Below are 19,440 nucleotides of genomic sequence, written 5' to 3'. Positions count from 1 at the left end.
TTGAAATTTAGAAATTCACAAAAATTGAGCTACACCGCGTTCTCTGCGGCGTTGACTAGGTTGGGCTGCCGTGGTGGTGGGTGTGGGTGTGCCGGCACGCCTACCGTGGCCCTGCATAGCGGGCAGGTGTTCTTCTTGCGCAGCCACCTGGCGACGCAGGGCTTGTGGAACATGTGGGTGCAGCCGGGCAGGACGCTGCAGGCCTCGCCGGCCTCGTAGGGCGTGACGCAGATGACGCACGAGTCCCTGTCGTCTCCGCCGGCGTCAGGTAGCTCCTGGTACGCCACGTCCGGGATGCTCTGGAGCAGGTCCTCGATGAACGGCGGCGGCGGCGCCTTGCCGAAGCGCCGCCCAAGATATGTGATGGCGTGGTGGAGGATGACGACGAGCGCCGTGAGGGCAACGGCCAGCACGACGAGGAAAGAGCAGACGAGCAAGCCCCAGGCGATCCAATCGGAGAAAGCGCCCCAGTCCATCATCATCGTGATGGTGATCGATCGTCCTCGATCAGATTAACTAAGCTAGCTGCCGATTTATTAGGAGAGGAGTTTATTATGTTATTATTAGGATCGGTCTTGGATTCGGACTGGATCCCTCCCACCCCACGGCGATTCCGATTCAGCAAAACTCGCTTCGGACTCCATTATATTACGAGCTCAGATAGATACTCCGATCCGGCCAGCAAGCATTGCATCATCAAGGCAAGAAAGAAGAGAGAAGATGTCAAGCAGGTGATCTGATGGATCGATGATCAGTAGTTGAGTGGGTCTTCCTTGCGCTGCTGCAAGAAGCAATAGTAGTCGAGTGCTTGTATTATATATGTCGTCGATCATCATGGTTGGTCCATCGGTGATGGACGCCTGCTTGCTTGCTCTCTTCGTCATCGCAGCAGTGCTTGTCATCATCTGCTTGTTGTGCTGCACGAACAATCATAATCAAGACCAGCAGCAGGCGAACGCCCGGCTGCCGGAGGAGATAGACGCGCACACCAAATCCATCGCCATCGCCTTGCTGAACCGCGTCACGTATCCTCGCCGCCGTAACGCCGCCGCCGGCGGTGATCCTGATCCATCAGCAGCAGAAACACTAGTAGCAGAGGACTGCGCGATTTGCCTGGGCCCGTTTGAGGACGGCGACCTGTGCAGCATCATGCCAGTCTGCCGCCACGAGTTCCACAGGGACTGCATCGTCAACTGGTTATTAATGGCCAACAACAACACATGTCCCCTGTGCAGGGCTCAACTGCAATGGTCAGCTGTTGCTGAAAACATGGTGTAGATAGATATGCGTCGAGGTCGAACCATACATTATTATTATTTTTGTACTATGTATAATGAACCGGTTGATGATCATACTACTACTTCATTTTAGTCGGTCGGGACTAGATCGATCTCCAACTGTTATCTTAATCCCTTTGGTCTCTGCCTATCTGCTGCTTCTTAATTGAATTAGAAGCTTAACCGATTCTCATTCAAGCCGTTGCTTTTTTATATCTTGCTACAATCACAACAGCATTGTATTATTCGTGGAGGCACGTTTTTATTTGTGGACACACACACACAAATGATGCAATTACAATAATATAATAAAAAAAGTGAAGACTAACATGATTTTCTTTCAGAATAATAGAGCTGCTGCTGTACTAGTGTGCAAGGTGTCAGCATCAATTTTTCTTCTTTCTTTGGTAATAAAATAAAAGAAAACACAAATTAATGAAAGAATAGAGCTACACCATGTCCTCTGCCGTGCTAATACGTCGTTCTTCTTCTGCTGCTGCTGGCGCGAGTAGCAGGGTTGCTCTACAGATTGGGCAGGTTGGGTTGCCTTGACGCAGCCACTTGCGCATGCATTGTCTGTGGAACATGTGAGCGCATCCTGGCATGACGAGGCACCTCTCGCCGCGCTCGTACTCCTCGATGCAGATCACGCACGACGACGGCGACACATCATTATCGGGCAGCGGGTGGTACGGGATGTCGGGTATGGTGTCCAGCAGGCGCTCGCCGGCGAGCTTGCTGCGCCAGCGTTGGATGGCGGCCAGCGCCTCGGAGATTAGTAAGATTGCTATCGCAAGAAGAGAACCGTAGATGAGGCCCTGGCCAAAATACCACACGGCCATCATCAGCCACTCCCCTGCTGCTGCTTCCATGGCGGCCTGCCGGCCGGCGGATCGAAGTTTTCTTTTGTGTGGTTGCGATCGATATGACGATCATAAATAAGTAGCTACTAGTTAGTAGTAGTACTACTACTACTACTATAAATAAGTCTGAGGAAGCTAGCTAGGCAAGCACAACCCGATCGATGGAGTATGTATGTGTTTCGGATAGGCAAGGACGATCCAAATCACCACTGCCAGCCTATGTCCGATTCCAACATATATCAATCAAGATACTTTTTTGAATATAAGGCAATCAAGATACTTATACTACTATATTTTTTTCTGAGAAACACTTATACCACTATAAGTAATATATAGCAGTGAGTACATAGTACATCATTGTATTGTGGGCTGGATTGAGCCTATTTTGAGTACTTTGGGCCAGGCCACCATAAATAACTAGATGCGCATGTCCATGCATGCATGTACAACAACAACAATTTGTGATCACCCTCGCTCTTTTAGGCGATCAGTCAACTACTGATCGACTAGTAAGGTGCCCGTGCTAACGTTACGGCTAAATTTCAGATGTACACCAAACAACATATTAGATCACAGTTACCACATGTCACAATCAAATTAATGACAGCTTGTACAAGCAGACATAAAACTGGTTTGTTCTTCATACATATCAACATAGCAGTCATCAAGTAAATATATTACACATTTTTGGATATTTAGCAAAACCGAGATCTAATTGTTCACATAGGCATTGAAAGCACTTCCTCCTCTTGAGGCCTTGATACAACACAGGAAGTAGCTCTGAAACTTGTTCCCTCACTACGTCAACAAATTTTGGATCAGTACAATGGTGCAGATTAGTGTTATGTGCAAAAATAACTGAGTAATATTTGAGGAATATAGCCAAAGCGTATAGTGATGCAGCAACGCTATTTCAGTCTTCCAAAAAAATGCAATTTCAGAGTTCAGAGCAACAATAAAACACATGATTTGCTGATATTTTTACATCATGGTTAAAACTTTGAACAAAAGAACTCTTATAAAATATTAATTATGATCAACCTTATACAGAAACCAATTAATCTCGTACAATCCCAAGGATCAGAATTGCATTATCCCACAAACTTGCATTAGTTAACATTCTGAAAAGATCACACAGCGAGTGCTAATTCATCATCCAACAATCAGAACCCTCTCAATGAGACTTAATGCTATCGGCTTCGCCACATTCGAAATCTCAACCTTCTGCTTTGGATGCCCATTATAAGAACTACAAGATCTGCTACAGAAATTCAAACAAAAAAATCTGAAAGATTATAGCAAGACTGAGTTAAAATGAACTGAAAGAGCATCTAGGCCCCTAGTGGGTTTTGGAGTATTGATTGACAACACGATTAAAGGACTAACTTATTTGCATGAGATCATGAGCAGGTATTTAATTAAGTAATGGGTACTAAATGAGATGGCTCATGTGTTGCAAGCAAGTGTGTTTATCCCATTGGTAAAATATGTATGTGACAAGCAAAACAAGAAAAGAAAAATAGAGCAATGTATTCATGGTTGATATAAAAGCTCTAATATGCGAAGGCTTGTTTCGGTTTAAAATGGGATTTAAAGTGACAAATAAAGGTTTTGTGAATGAGATGTGATATGCTTATGCATAATCACAAATATGGAAGATCTTGTCACATGTGATAAATGGTTATTAACTAAAGAAGCAAGCAAGGCAAAAGAGAATGAGACATGAGTTGATGCATATATAATGTCTCAAATTGGAAAGTTTGCATATAAGAGTGAATTGAGAATTCGAATTGACAATGAAGATTTCATGCATGACACAAATCAATATGAGTTCAAGATGGACGGCTAGGATAAAGTTAGAGGACCGAGAGGCGTGTTTCAAGAGGCTACGCAAAGCGACGGCTTGGGGGGAGCAAAGAAACCGATACGGGTCAAAGGCCGGAGATCCTAGAGTCATGGAGAGCTCTATGTTGAAGAGTGTCATTATTCAAGTAAAGAAAGTGACTTGTGAATCAAGTTGGATTTCACTCCTATGCAAATCAAAGATTCAAAGTCACTAGCTCAAAGCGGGTATGCTCAAAGAATGAAGATGTTGATGCCCTCAAAGTATTGAAGAATGGACGGCATGATCAAAATGTGAAGCTCAAGTTGTGATTGTGGAAATTGTATATTTCATTTATACACTTGAGTATAGGTATGCCGTACTATCAAGAGGGATGCAACATCAGTAGGTTTAGACAATACTAAAAGTGCTCAAATAGTCCCTAGAGAGAATAGCCAAAGTGAGAGAGTGCTAACTGCAGAAAACAGTGAGGGACCGGTCTGACCGGTCCAAGGGACCGGTCTGACCGGTCTGAGCAGGGTGAGCCTCCAACGGCTAGTTTTCAAAACAGACCGGTCTGACCGGTCTAACACTGACAGGGCAACGACTAGTTTTGTTAGAAGGGGTATTTATACCCCATGACTTCACCCATTCGTAAGTGCTGATGCTAGAACATTTCAGAACATCTTGAGAGCCTTGTGAGCACTTGGAGAGTCCTCCCCAACCTCTCTTTGTGAGAGTTGCTTGATTCAAGGTGAATCTTTAAGTTGGGTTGAGTGAATCCATTCCTTGAGAGCCATTTGAGCAAGAGAGAAACACCCCAAGCTTTGAGCACTTGAGGTTGCGTCGGCCAACTCCATTGAAGCATTTGTTACTCTTGGAGTATCGACTCCTAGACGGCTAGGCGTCGCCGGCTAGCTCCCAAGGTTGTGGTGAGCAGCGGCAAGTTTGTTGCGGCTTCGATCGTGTGCCAAGAGGGCGCATGGTCATATAGTGGAGAAGAGGAGATAGCTTGACCTTGGGGTCACTACGAGCTTCCTCAACGGAGAGTAGGATTCACACATGGGTGCACGGAGTGAATCCGAACTTCGGTCAAACAAATCACCGTGTCTTCATTGCATCATCTCTATTTCGGTTTTATTTACTTACCTTGCATTTATAGTTTTGAGTTTGAATTGTGCTTCCGCTCGATCTTCTTGGGTGTGCTCTACTTGTGTGTAGGGACTTGTTTATATTGTAGAAATACTCTGCAAGACACATATCCCAAGTTTCTTATAGGTTCAAGCTCGAGAGGGGACTTGTTCCTGCTGACTGGGCTGTCTGCCTGCATAGACTGGTCTGACCGGTCCAGGCAGTCCCAACAGGGATTAAGCGCCAAATTTTGAAGAAACACCTATTCACCCCCCCCCTCTAGGCTACGACATCGCGTGATCAAGATCCTTTCATGAACATAAAACAACTGAGTAAAAACTGCAGACCCAATTATTAGATGCTATGTTCTAGTTAAGTAGTTCATGTACTTTTACTGAATATGCAGCCAAATTTACTGCACACCCAAGCATGACAAGTATCACAGTTGAAGAGCAAAAGCATCCATAGTTTGCATTGGACATAGGCAGGACATGGAAATATTGCACGTTAAGGTTCAGAATCAAGGGACATTTTGCAAAATATACTGGATTGTCTCAAAGATCAAAAATAGACAAACATAGTTGGATGAAACAAAAATGGCATGCTACTGAATATGCTATTCTTGGACTTTACGATAGATAAGGTTCCATTTTAGAGATTCTTTGACCAGAAAAGATGGCACCAATCAACAAAGCAAAATTATAGCACTGCATTATTGCAGTAGGCCAATAGTAAGCAAGCAAAATGGAATTGGGCCTTTGTTTTTTTTCTAGCTGGCATTGGAAAGAACATGCAAAATGTTTCAGCCATACACAATGCCAATGGTTCAGACTAATGCTATATTTTCTCTGCAGTACAATGCCAATGGTTCAGACTAATGCTATACCTGGCAAGCTAAATCAGTCTACTTAACATTTCAGCTTTCAGACTAATGCCAATGGTTCATACTAATGCTATATTATCTCCGCAGTACAATGCCAATGGTTCAGACTAATGCTACTTGCTTCAGACTGCTGTAGATACAGCAGAAAAAAGATTCCAATTTATGTTCTTATATAACTACAAAGATTAAATAGTATTTGTGTTTGTTATTTGCTTAGTTGCCTGCATTTAGGAAGCACATCCATTTAGAGATGTTCTAACAAAACCATGAAGGACAACTCAGAAATACAACTGTATACGCATTGCAATTCCTATTGTAATTTATAAATGGGTATGCAGAGGAAAGCTCTAAGAACAAATTTAGCTAACAAAAAGACATACAAATTACAAAGTCTACTTAAAGTCATCATATGATCGTAAACTTGGAGCGTCACGGCATGGTAGTAAGTCCAGTAAAGAGAAAAAGGACCATGCTTAGTACCTCACAAGATATTTGATCATCAGAGCATATCCACCATGACTTGTTAACATAACAAGACAAAGAACTGGTCTCAGGGGTCTCAGAAAAATATTATCATCATTTGATCATCATGTTGGAGCCTAAGGGCACAAAAGAGCGAAGAAGCTAGAATAATTGGTACCCATAGCTGACAACATCTTCACCATCAGTTGATATACCTCGTAAGTTAAGGATATGGAAAAATTTCATTAGAAGGAAAAGAATATGGCAAAACAAAAAGGCAACAACTGAATATAGAAAGAGCTCATATATGAAGCATTTGAAACCATGAAGGAGAAAGCAGCACGCGGACCTTGTTGAGCGCGATGGGCACGACGCTGGATCCGGAAGCAGAGCAGCCCGAGCGCCGGCAGCAGCCTCGCGCCATCACTCCCTTGCCTGGATCCGGAGGGACAGCAATAGGAAGGCATCCCTTCTTGCCTCGTGCAGAGTCAATTCAAGCCATTAGGAATCAAAATGGACAAATAAAATTAGTAAAATGAGTGCAGGACATGGATTCGCATCACAGTAAAATCAAGTCCGAGATTGCCAAATGGACAAATTAAATCTGATAAAGAAATCAAGGAGAGAGACATGAGAAGATAGACAACAACGTTAAGGGCAACCTGAGGAGAGACAGCAAGAGCTGCGACCTTGATGCACTCGCACCGGCCCGACCTCCTGGACGTTGCAGCCGTCGTGGCCGAGGGACAGATCAGGGAGGGGTCGGCGCCGAGGAGCAGCGCCGGTACCGAGGTCGGGGATGAGCAGCGCCGGCCCGAGGTCAGCGAGGTGGATGGCGGCGTCGGAGTAGATCCACTATGTACTGAGGTCAGAGAAGGCCGCGCCGACATGGATCCAGCCGGCAAGCACGACGCCGGTGCGGAGGCGGCGCCTAGGGTTAGGGTCGGGAGGAGCTCAATGGAGGCGTCGCGAGCGTGGATGGGGTGGCCCCCACCCCTTTCCCTCGCTGGATCTGGAGGGGGAGGAGGGAAGGAGGTGGCCGGAGCGGAGGAGGGCGAGGGGCGGAGCGGCGGAGAGGAGTGAGAGCCGAACCCCCGAGGCAGAGCCCTCCTCGTGCCGACCTCCTCGTCCTCGGTGCCGGCGGCCGCGGAAGCCGAGCCGCCGTAGAAGGACACTGCGTAGCCACGCCGCCGATTGTGGGGCGCGGAAGGCGGCGAGGAAGAAGAAGGGTCGCGCGGGAGGCGCGTGATTCCGAGGAGAAAAAGGGAAAAGAGGGGTGTATATGGGAATTGAACCCACGATGGATGGACGGGTAGCGCAGAGGAGGCGGTGGAGCGGGGGCTGGGTGGGCGGGCTTCAACGCGGGGCCAGGCTTCAATGCGTTGAAGCCTGGGTGGGCTGGCCGTCGGATCGGGTAGAAATCGCTGTGAGCCGTAGATCTTCATAAACATGAATTGCTGGGTACAAATTTCGGAGTGCACAAAACCATGGCTCCTCAGCGGAGGCAGATTTTCTGGATGGCCATAGCATGTTTAATCCTTCCTCTTCCTTTTAGGGAGGGATGCACGAATGAAGAAACCAGAACCTACCTGATTGATGATGGCTCGTCGATCGGGACACGTATACGTCATGACCTGTCCTCCTCGGCAAGCAAAGGACAAATATGTGATGTGCCCCTTCTTGTTAATGTTTTGTACATTTGTGTGTACAAATAATAATTAATAAAATGATCGAGAGCTCATCAAGTGCCTGCTCGGCTCTCTACTCGACTGCAGACACCATCACATGGGTCCCACGGGCCCGCGTGCAGTGACTGTACAGTCAACTGCAGAGGAATCCGCTCTCTGCATGTGCCAGGTCGACAGCAGTGTTAGATTTTTCACCACACATATGTAAGACTGTCTCCAGGGGTACCCTCTAAAATCCACCCCCTAAAAAGAATATTCTCCTCCCTCTAAACAGATTCTGCACTTTATATCAAAATCCTCTTCAACAATACACTCCATACCACACCCCCTATACCCCACCATCCAATATTTTATATTTCCCTCTCCAACTAACTCCAACTACCTCTTCCCCCTCAAAACTAAAATAACTTTTTATTAATCAAAATCTGAACAGGAGTACCAATGATAGTCTAGAGTGTAAATATATTTTATGAAAAATAATTAATTAAGATAAGAATCAAATTTACAATTGCATACTTTATGAATTACAGGTAGAAGGCATTGTCGCTTACTCGCTTTGCATCATCGTTATATGCCGTCATGCTGCTTTCACTATGAACATACATGCATCCTTTGCTTTTTTTTACATGCACATGGAATATTCACTTTGCTTTTGCTTTTGCTTTTGCTTTTGCTTCTTTGCATGGCACTACGCGGCCTCTATTTAAACATGGTCTTGCATGTTAGAACACACAAACACACAATGGATGGGAGGAACCTCTTGTGGAAATACATTCTGGAGGATGACGACTCAGAGGAAGAGATGCAAGAGATGGAGGAGGGCTTTCAGGAGATGACATTCATGCTCGCGTCCATGGATGCAGAAGGGTCAAGCCGTCAAAGAGGTCCTAGGCTTCCTCGTGAAGTCGTCCCTCGTGATCATAACGATGGGCACAACAGGATATGGGCTGACTACTTCGCGCTGAGACCAGTGTATGGTCCTCGGAAGTTTCGTCGTCGGTAAGCGCCTACGAAATATTAAATGGTACCTTTATGAAGTTGTTAGTCTTATATTTTTCTTCATATGTTGGATCATTTAATTTGTAGGTTCCGTATGGCGAGGCATGTATTCTTGAGGCTCGTAAATGTATGCGAAAGAATGAACCCGTACTTCATCCAAACCCCGGACTGCACGGGCCTACTAGGACTGACTTCATTGCAAAAGTGTGTTGCCGCAATTCGTATCCTTGCTTACGGTCTCCCAGCTGATGCCATGGACGAGTACGTACGCATCGGGGAGTCAACGGCTATAGAGTCTTTGCGTAATTTCTGTCGAGCGATAATCGACGCATTTGGAGAATACTACCTTCGTGCTCCTAATGAGTCTGATGTAGCTCAGCTCCTTGCTGAAGGGGAGAGGCAGGGATTCCCTGGAAAGCTCAATAGCATTGATTGTATGCACTGGGAGTGGCGTAACTGTCCCACGGCATGGAAGGGCATGTTCACTGGACGGGGGAAATCACCTACCATGATTTTGGAGGCTGTGGCCTCCAATAACCTATGGATTTGGCATGCATTCTTTGGCATGCCTGGAAGTTGCAACGATATAAATGTGTTGCACCGATCGTCCATCTTCTCACAGTACATGGAGGGAAACACAATCCCTATTAATTTCAGGGTTAACGGCCATGATTATGATATGGGATATTACCTGGCTGATGGTATATATCCTCAATGGCCTGCCTTTGTGAAGAGTGTACGTCAACCCATGGAAGAGAAGAAACGACACTTCTGTAAAGTGCAAGAGGGGGCCAGGAAGGAGATTGAGCGAGCATTCAGTGTACTCCAAGCTAGATGGGCAGTCATTCGTGGTCCAGCGTATGGGTGGGATAGAGAGGCAATACGTGAAATAATGACGGCATGCATAATTATGCATAACATGATTATAGAAGATGAAGGTGAACGCGCAAGGGACACGAACTTTGAGAACATAGGAGTGCAAGCTGATCGTTCTACAGGCATCCTTGCTGATCGCCACGCTTTTGTGCGTGCACATCACAAGCTCCACGATAGTAGAACCCATCATCAGCTTCAAGTCGATCTTATCGAGCACAACTGGCAGCTGCGTGGCGCATCATCAGTGGTGATAAATTAGAACTTTGCATGGTATTTTCCTATCTGCTTCCATGTACCTGTATCGTAGTCGTTATGTATGCTTGTATCAGTACTCATTATATAATTATATCCCTCTCGTTATGTGTCCATGTGTCTGTGCTCATCATATACTCCAAACTACAGATACAACAATAAAACAAATAGTTCTCCAAACTACAGATACAACAATCAAACAAATAGTTCTCCAAACTACAGATATAACAATCAAACAAATAGTTCTCCAAACTACAGATACAACAATCAAACAAATAGTTCTACGTTACAACAAGGAAATAAATGGCGCAGGGCACATAACACATTTTTAAAGTTAAGAAGATGGCGCCAAGTACTTGGCAAGGATCTTGTCTTGCTGAGCCTTATAGAACACCCTAAGAGATGGTTTGCATGTGTCAAGATCAATGTTAAGAATATGTTCCTCCTCGGCCAATAACCTTGATTCATCCACCCTTTCCTCCTTGGCCAACCTCCTAGCTTCTAAAGCCAAACGACGTTCCTCCAACTCCATTTGCCTATCAAGCTTCTCCTTTTCCAGATTGGCCAATTCGGCCATTTGCTTGCTCTTCTCAACCTGCTGCTCCTTCATGAACGAGAACCTATCAGACCACAGATCATGCATTTTAGATACATATTCGGTGGAAGCTGCAGATGCAGATGAGGAGGCACTCTTCTGCTTCTTTGCTTTTTGAAGAATCACGGCCAGGTGGCCTCTTGGTCCCGCCACTAGATGGGGTTGACGGTTCAGCTTCAGTGTCTCCTTGGTTGGAGGGAGATGTAACATAGCAGTCATCTTCTTGCTCATTGTTCTTGCCACTTTGGCTCATAACAACAACAAGGTCTTGCCACTTTGGCTCGTCTTTCAGAATCTTCCAACAATGCATCAACATGAAAGGCTTCTGTGTACTGGCAAACCTAGCAAGGGCCTCTGTAGTCTGCAAGTATATTTAATAAATATTATTAGGACATGCAATACTTTATACAAATCACAACTCATGGTGCAATTCAATTGGACACATGCAACTAACCTTGTCCGCATCAGACATACCACTTGGATTAACATGTAGTATCTGTGTATAGTAGTCAGAAAACTTTGCACATTGCTCCTTGATGTGGTCAAATCTACTGCTCAGTGACTTCAGAGACCGCTCAACGTGTGGCCCTCTATTAGAGTTGTAGCCATTCGTGATCCGGCTCTAGAATCCCTCCCTTCTCTGGCCCGTGTTGATGACGGGGTCTGTGCTGACAGCAACCCACCATTTGGTCAAATGTACATCCTCATCTGCACTAAAATTACTTTGCTTGACTTTGACTTGCTTTTTACCGATGGAGGATGTACAACCCCCTTCATGTCCTTCTATGGACTGTTGCATTACGGCTTCAGTTGGAGGCCTAAAATGAGCCATTCCGTAGCTGTCAAATTGCTGAGGCATGCCGAACTGAGGGTTGGGGTGCATCCACTGCTGCCCAGTGCTGGCATTGGCAGCCGCTTGCAAGGACTGCCGTTCTTCATCGTTGTTGCAACCTTGGTATGCATAACTAATGATATGATCCATGTCCCTAAAATCAGGAGGCCTCTGTTTAATTGTTTGGTCTATTGATTAAATGCTTCAAACAGAACATAGCCAATCTATCACTACTAAGTAATTCAAGAGCAGAACAACTTTGCATCCAAACGTTAGTTACTACATATATCAGGTCTATTCAGATGATAAAAAACTAACAGAACAATAGTAATAGTTTCTATTCAGATGATATCAGGTCTTTCTTTCAGAAACTTTGAGGACTGAACAAGCCGAATGGATTAGCTTGGCTGAGACTGCAAACTGAAGATGCAATCTACCATGTAACAAGTTCCCTATGACTCCAGCCACAAAGTTCAGCAATCCTATAATTTTATTCCTTCATGCTGCATCATGCAAGAGAGTATCCTAATAACTTCAAATAAGAAATCAAAGCTAGGGCCGGTGAGGCGTGCATATGCATGTGTGTAGTCCTGAAAAAAAAGGAGCCTATCATTGCTACTAATCTATTCAAACCATACAATCCATAAATCCATAGGCCATCTTTGAATCATCTTTAGTACAGAATCCTAAAGCGTACAGCAAGTAAAAACATACAATCCATTCAAACCGACACCCATCCAACATCACATCCAAATAGACAAGCATAGGGATTTTACCTTCTCCTTAGTCGCTGGTTCTTCAACGATGAAAATGAATCCCCTGATCCGGATCCGGATCCACGAACCAGCCGAGATGAACGGCGCCTCTTCCCTGACCTGGTTGGGCGGCCTTCTCCTTCTCCTCTTCCTCCACAGGCCCGGTCTTCTAGCCCCCCGCCGCCGGCGTCTGGGAATCTGCTGCACTGGTCCTCCTCCAGATCTGCCGCCCGGGGCGGCACCTCCTCCGATCCGCGCTGTTCCTGGTCGGATCCACCTCCACCTCCCCTTTCCCTGTCGGCCGCCACCTTCCCTGCCCTGCTCTTCGCCCGCTCGGCCGGAACTTCAGCACGAGCGCGGGCAACAGCCGCCGGGGGTGGAGAGAGACGGAGAGAGACACGAGAGACGGGGAGAGAGACGATGGAGGACCTGGGAATGTGGAGGGCGACCGGAGGACCCCGAAATATCCAGGCTCGGGTACCGGGTACCGCTGGAGCGGGTACCGGGTCATCCCAGCCTCTATATTTGGGGTCCGGGTCGATTGGAGTGCCCTGTTGTGGACAGTCTAAGCATGGCGAATGAATGAATGAGACGTTTAATTTTTTTTCTCTGTATAGATCCGGATATCTAGAATTTCTCACATCTCTTCTTTTAGAGCCTGTTTGGATGGATTGAAATTGCATGCTAAACTTTATCATTTATTACACTTATATCTCAGTACTTGTGATACTGTAAAATAAAATATACGATTTCTCACATCTCTTCATTTTAAGGTTTGTTTGGATGAACTAAAATTACGTGCTAAATTTTAGCAAATAATACCACTTATATCCTATGCATGCTAAAGTTTTTCTAATCTTAACTTAAAGTTTAGCTCACCCCACTAGCATCACTGTTTTGGAAGAGCTACTGCTAAAGTTTAGCACTTTTAGACATTAGCATTTGGATTTAAATGCTAATATGTAAAGTTTAAATGCTGATATGTCATGAATTTAAATGCTAATGGAACTTTCATAACACCTGCACTGACAATCCACTTGCATTGCAACAAATAGAAAAACGCAGGACCAAGAAGAATTGTCAATCTCCGATTGGTTTGCCGGGATTGCACCTACTATCCGAGTCATCAGTGATCAAACACGGCGCCATCTTCCAAAAGAAATGGAATCATTGAACTGACTGAGCACCGACCGGCCGGAATCATTATATGTGGGCGGATACTCTGCTCTGCCTCTTCTCTTCTCGATAGGAATTAGCTGACGTGGCAGTGACCCATCGACGAGGACCTCAAAATTTTCTTTTCATATTATATATATATAAATATAAACTAGAACCTGTCCAGAAAACAAATAAATACTCGCTGGTCCTGCAGGTGGCATTATTGGAAGCAGCAAGGTCGTTGCAGGCTGGAACCAACCAACCAACCAACCCAGATTACTCTTGGCTCCATCTGCCTCCCTACTGCATCGTCTCAACTGTCAATATGCATGGCATGCAGTATCAGGACTTCAGGTTGTCAAGTTTCTTTAATTTTTCTTCACTAAAAGAATTGTCAACTTTCTTTCAGCAAGTAGTACATCTTTCACTGTTAGCTCATTCTACCATAAAGACACGTCCTCTTAAGCTTTCTGCTGACTAATTCCAAATTATACAAACAACTTTAAACCATTTCAACAATAAATGGTATAGAAAACAGTGCGCTAGGCAAAGTATATTCCCTGGTTATTCCAAATAAATTCTAGTTTAACTCGGTAGTTACTAGTTAGATTCATTCGCATGGACAATGCACCACGTACCTACCAGTTTTGGATGAATGAATCTGGATGGTCCTTGGAGGGTTACGTTACTCTTGATTCTTGAACATTACAAATAGAGATGAATGAAGCCATAAATTTGGGCTACATCTGGTTTTTTGTGTGATGGAAGTATACCACGTGCATCCTGCAAATGAATTTAGCCATCTTTCCAGACAAGATTCGTCGTGCTGCTAAAGTCCAGTTGAGAAATCGAAATTGAATCATAACGACAAAGAAAAAAAAGGCATACCAGATTTAATTGTACATGCGAAAGGCACACATCCTACTGTTTTGGTGGTTGCAAGAGTCTCCATAACACCTCAGGTTCTGGGTTCGAGTTTTCGTGGGAGTGAATATTCTAGAATTTAACAGCATTTATACATTTAGTGGTAGACGACATTACCATTGATAGCGAGGCGTCTGTGGCGACTTCATAGAATTTGCCGTCTCAGTCTTCAAAGATTCTCATAGGGGTAGGGTTGTGTACGTGTGTTTAGAGTGTGCGTGCGTCGCGAGTGTCTAAGTTATATTGTGTACTCTTAAAAAAGATTTAACTGTACACATTGTATTAGGTGATGTAACACACTTACAAGGAAACATAAATTCGTTGGGACCACTGGAATACAAGGTAAATTGCTAAAAGCCACTTCAAGGAAAAAATGGTACTGTACATTTGTTTTTTTAAAGAAAAACTCGTGATGTTTGTTCAATAATTTGTAAATTATTTGTATGGTCAGTGTATAAAAGTTCATCAATACATATGTAATAGAAAGTAATTTGACGTGGTCAATATAATGTTTGTTCCACATCAATTGACAACAGAATCCGATTGAACATCAAAATATACTTTGAAGCCTGCTCCATTTCAAAATACACCCTATGGTTGGACGGAAAGTAGATATTAGTTCCAACTTAACTATCTCCAGTTCACCAACAATCTATTTTTTTTTTTGCAGAACATCTCATCAATTCGTATGTAAATTGTTAGATTCCCTAATTTTGAGCAGAACTGAACATTTTGAGGAATTTTTGCAGCTCTCTTATTTGTCGTTTCCCCTATAGATACTCGCATAAATGAATAGTTGACAGGAAAGGCCATGTTGTAACCAAGGGACGACAACTTGTTTGGCTCTCTGGCGCCACACACACATATATATATCATTGTCATGCCTATACTATTCGTAAGATGGTAACAAATATTATTTTTATTTCTTTTTCTTTTTTTCACGTTTATCTGATATGAATATGAATATATGATAGAGAAGTTGGTGGTAATTGCTGCTGAATGTGGCGACACGACGCTGCTAGTATATATCGTGCACATCATGGAATTATTGGAACCTTGAAATACAGGGTGATTTTTGGAACACCAAACCAGAAAAAAAAAACTTGTAGCAAAGGTCCATGGAGGATAATGCGATCAGATTGGCCATGGCCACGTGTTGTGTGTTCCCCGCTAACCGAAACCAAAATCACATCAACCAAAAAAGAAGTGACATCATTGTAGAGGAAGCCTAACAACCTCCTTAATTGTGGACGAAACTGCAGATGGCTCGCTAGATTGAGTCCAATACCGTGTGCTGTGTATCCCGTCGGCGACAACACATAGCTAGTTGTTAGTCGCAGCATGTGTGATTTTCAAGTTGCGCTAGCAAGCCGGCAAGACGATGATGCGCTAGCAAGCTAAGCATATGCGGCTCATTTTAGCATATGCACGAGTACTAATATAAGCTAGAAGTTTAGCATTCAATTTTAGCTTCTCTAAACATACTCTCGAGCTGTCCTAACTGGTACGTGGACGCATGCTGTCCTTGACTCAGCAAAAGGATGAGATCGGATCGACCACGGTTGCTGTGCTACTAATTCGCAACTTCCTTCAGGGCAAAAAAAAAAAAGCAGCCTTGATTGTAGATTAGATGAAGAAAAAATGAAATTGGACGTGTGTGATGGCTGGAGAGACCGCTGAGCTGTAGTCAGATGGCGACGTTACGGGCTTAGCTGTGGCCTGATGTGTCAAGAATATCCCATCCGGACCTGGAGCTGTGATGCGGTGCGCAGGAAACGCAGCGGTATGATTAGGCCAAGTAATCTGAGTCCCTTCCTTCTCTGAAACCCTCCTCCCCTGCCTGCCTGCAGGCTGCAGCTGCTCCCCCTGTATAAGAAGACCCGCCTCCTATCCTCATTGTCGCCGCATCCCACCCCTCCCCTCCCCGCCCAGCGGAACTCAGGCAGCAGCAACATACTCAATCAAAGTCTTGATTTTTGTCGCTTCCTCTACCCCCCCCCCCCCTCTTCCTCTTCGTGGAATCGCAAGGTATGCAATCCATCTCTCTGTCTCAATCTCTACCTGGCCTGCAGTCTCAGTTCATGCGAGTAGCCACTGCGTTTACGGATTCTCGTCTTGTTTACCTGCTTCGGTTCTTCGATTTTGCTCACTTGTAAGGACGCATGCCATCCATTGCACAAGGAACCTCGCGCTACCCTGTTAATTTCTGTAGATTCACAAAAATTAAGCGGCGCCCCTTGGCTCGAGCTGCCTTCAATTTCTTCTCGACGCCGAATTATGCTTCCCGTCGTTTGGAAAAAGGCGCTATTTTTCGTGGTCTATACCCGCTTTCCTCTGGCCAGACAAAGCTTGAGTTATGTCAAATTATTTTCACATCCGTAGTTGCTTCAGCTTCCTCTGAATAAAGTTCTTGTCAGATGTGGAATCATTGAGAGCAGAAAGTTGGTACCTTGTGATGGTTTCCATGGATGTCACCACGCTGCCATGTGCCTATCCTTTTTTCCTTATTTACTACCTGTTAATTGTTGTGCAATATGGAAAGTAGTTAATTGTTCCATCTGTAGAAATCCAATGGCATTTTCGAGGGGTAAAAAATCCAGCAAATGCTTGCAGTAAAGCCTGCCTCTCTCGTTTTCTTATTTCAAGTTTCCAAGCGACTCCTAACTGATTCCAGCAGGGAACCTTATGTACTGAATTAATAATATTCATATTACTTGGTTAATTAATTCAATAAGCCTCTTCAATTCTCTGAAAACTGTAAAACATTTATTTGGTTGTTAATTCTTACAGTATTTAACAGAAATTATTAGCTTTCGTCAATACCTGGAGTCCCAATTTCTGAATCCATTTTTTTTTCTTTTTAGCAGATAACAAAATCCACAACAAGTCAAAACATCAGGGAATGCTGAAAGATGTGCTTTCATAGAAGAGATTTCTGCTGCGACATCAAGGAGCTCGCTGCTCCACAAAGGCTGCTAGCCTGCTCAACTCTTGATGTGAGCGACCATCTTAGCTGCATCAACTCTACACCATTCAGACTCCGACACGACCAAGGCATAAGAGTTCTGTTCACCGTCATGGACCATGACATGGGGGAGGAGGGCTAAATCATTGCAGTCCATCTGTTCGGCGGTCAAAATATAGCCCTGTGATTTATACTGTTGAAGACATGGAGGGTAGAGGAAAGATATTGATGGAGCGGTATGAGTTGGGGAGATTGCTGGGCAAAGGTACATTTGGCAGGGTGCACTATGCAAGAAACCTTGAGTCCAACAGGAGTGTTGCTATTAAGATGATGGACAAGGACAAAGTGCTCAAGGTCGGGCTTTCAGAGCAGATAAGGCGTGAGATCACAACAATGAGGTTGGTGGCACATAAGAACATTGTTGAGCTCCATGAGGTCATGGCAACACGAAACAAGATCTACTTTGTCATGGAGTATGTGAAAGGTGGCGAGCTCTTTGACAAGATTGAGAAGAGTGGCAAGCTCACGGAGTCTGCTGGACACAAGTACTTCAAGCAGCTTATTAGTGCGGTGGATTACTGCCACAGCCGAGGTGTCTACCACCGGGACCTGAAGCCTGAGAACCTGCTGCTGGATGAGGATGAGAACCTGAAGGTCTCTGATTTTGGACTCAGTGCACTTTCGGAGTCAAAAAGGCAAGATGGATTGCTCCATACCTCCTGTGGAACACCAGCTTATGTAGCTCCAGAGGTGATCAGCAAGACAGGCTATGATGGTGCAAAATCAGACATCTGGTCTTGTGGTGTTGTTCTATTTGTCCTTGTTGCTGGTCATCTCCCTTTCCAAGGCCCAAACTTGATGGAGATGTATCGGAAGATACAACACGGTGATTTCAGGTGCCCCAGTTGGTTTTCGCACAAACTTAAGAAGCTGTTGTACAAGATCCTGGACCCCAACCCAAACACAAGAATTTCAATCCAAAAAATAAAAGAGTCTACCTGGTTCCGAAAAGGCCCTGAGGGGACCCGCACAGTTAAGGAGAAAATTGCCTGTGAGAATGCCACCACAAATGCTGCTCCAACACTTTCTGTGAGGCGTGGAAAGCATGCTTATGAAGATGTGAAGCTGATGCCTGTGACAAACTTAAATGCCTTCGAAATTATCTCTTTCTCCTCGGGGTTTGATCTTTCTGGCTTATTTATTCAAAAGGAACATAGAAAGGAGGCACGATTTACTTCAGATAAGCCAGCCTCAGCAATCATCTCGAAGATTGAAGATGTTGCAAAGATGCTGAATCTCAGGGTAAGGAAGAAGGATAATGGTGTTATCAAGATTCAAGGGAGGAAGGAGGGAAGGAATGGTGTCCTTCAGTTTGACACAGAGATCTTTGAGATCACACCGTTCCATCATCTTGTTGAGATGAAACAAACAAGCGGTGATTCACTTGAGTATCAGAAATTATTCGAACAGGACATCCGGCCAGCGCTGAAGGATATAGTCTGGGCCTGGCATGGAGATGATCATCAGCAATTGCAGGAGTAGCTTTGGATGTCTCAGTTTTTGTTCCGAAAATTTGTTTTCTTCAGCTCAGAGTGATTCCGTTTTATATGTGTGTGTGTTCTTTTTTAGAAGCTACATTCCTTTTTTTTATCAGAAGAGAACCTAATGAGTAGTGGTGACCTGAACCATTAGGTTGTATTCCATTGAACAATAACTGTGGAAAAGCTGAGTTCTTGAGTTTCATTCTGAAAATTGTTCCTGTTCTGTAATGTTGGCCCCTATTGATAGTGAAACATTGTTGATAAGGTAAATCTTCAGGTAATATTTAAACTCCACTAGTCAGTCCACTTGCACTGAAAAGAATTTTGTCCCCATCAACTGGGATTGTGGATAGATCTGACAGCTCGTTTTTCACATTCCTAATCAACCACCGGAACAACTTTCCAAGCAGGTCAAAC

The 19,440-nt window shown here is 44.5% G+C and overlaps 4 protein-coding genes and 1 long non-coding RNA gene across 6 annotated transcripts; 2 read left to right on the top strand and 3 right to left on the bottom strand.

Moving 5' to 3' along the window:
- Positions 1–29: 29 nt before the first annotated feature.
- LOC120646456 (probable E3 ubiquitin-protein ligase ATL45) lies at positions 30–482 on the bottom strand. The gene has a single exon (XM_039923018.1). It carries the CDS (start codon positions 480–482, stop codon positions 30–32), a length of 453 nt encoding a protein of 150 aa, XP_039778952.1.
- Positions 483–852: 370 nt separating this feature from the next.
- On the top strand, positions 853–1,278 carry LOC120646454 (RING finger protein 215-like). The gene has a single exon (XM_039923017.1). It carries the CDS (start codon positions 853–855, stop codon positions 1,276–1,278), a length of 426 nt encoding a protein of 141 aa, XP_039778951.1.
- Positions 1,279–1,726: 448 nt separating this feature from the next.
- On the bottom strand, positions 1,727–2,149 carry LOC120646453 (E3 ubiquitin-protein ligase RNF167-like). Its single transcript, XM_039923016.1, has one exon. The coding sequence runs from the start codon at positions 2,147–2,149 to the stop codon at positions 1,727–1,729; it is 423 nt and encodes a 140-aa protein (XP_039778950.1).
- Positions 2,150–10,966: 8,817 nt separating this feature from the next.
- LOC120646087 lies at positions 10,967–12,973 on the bottom strand. Its single transcript, XR_005664273.1, has 3 exons — positions 12,457–12,973; positions 11,303–11,834; positions 10,967–11,209 (listed from the first exon to the last, which is right to left on the bottom strand). It is a non-coding gene; the product is annotated as an uncharacterized LOC120646087 (long non-coding RNA).
- Positions 12,974–16,350: 3,377 nt separating this feature from the next.
- Positions 16,351–19,234, top strand: LOC120643414 (CBL-interacting protein kinase 15-like). 2 transcript variants are annotated; one of them, XM_039919770.1, is made up of 2 exons: positions 16,351–16,545; positions 17,385–19,234. In XM_039919770.1, exon 2 carries the CDS (start codon positions 17,687–17,689, stop codon positions 19,022–19,024), a length of 1,338 nt encoding a protein of 445 aa, XP_039775704.1. In that variant the 5' UTR covers positions 16,351–16,545; positions 17,385–17,686; the 3' UTR covers positions 19,025–19,234. The 2 variants fall into 2 exon arrangements, with proteins under 2 accessions (XP_039775704.1, XP_039775705.1); XM_039919771.1 differs by having other exon boundaries at positions 16,413–16,545; positions 17,382–19,234.
- Positions 19,235–19,440: the final 206 nt, after the last annotated feature.

Source organism: Panicum virgatum, chromosome 8K (assembly GCF_016808335.1).
Source record: "Panicum virgatum strain AP13 chromosome 8K, P.virgatum_v5, whole genome shotgun sequence".
Taxonomy (NCBI): Eukaryota; Viridiplantae; Streptophyta; class Magnoliopsida; order Poales; family Poaceae; genus Panicum; species Panicum virgatum.
The sequence above is the reverse complement of the archived record's forward strand: the minus strand, read 5'-3'. Positions and strand labels throughout refer to the sequence as shown.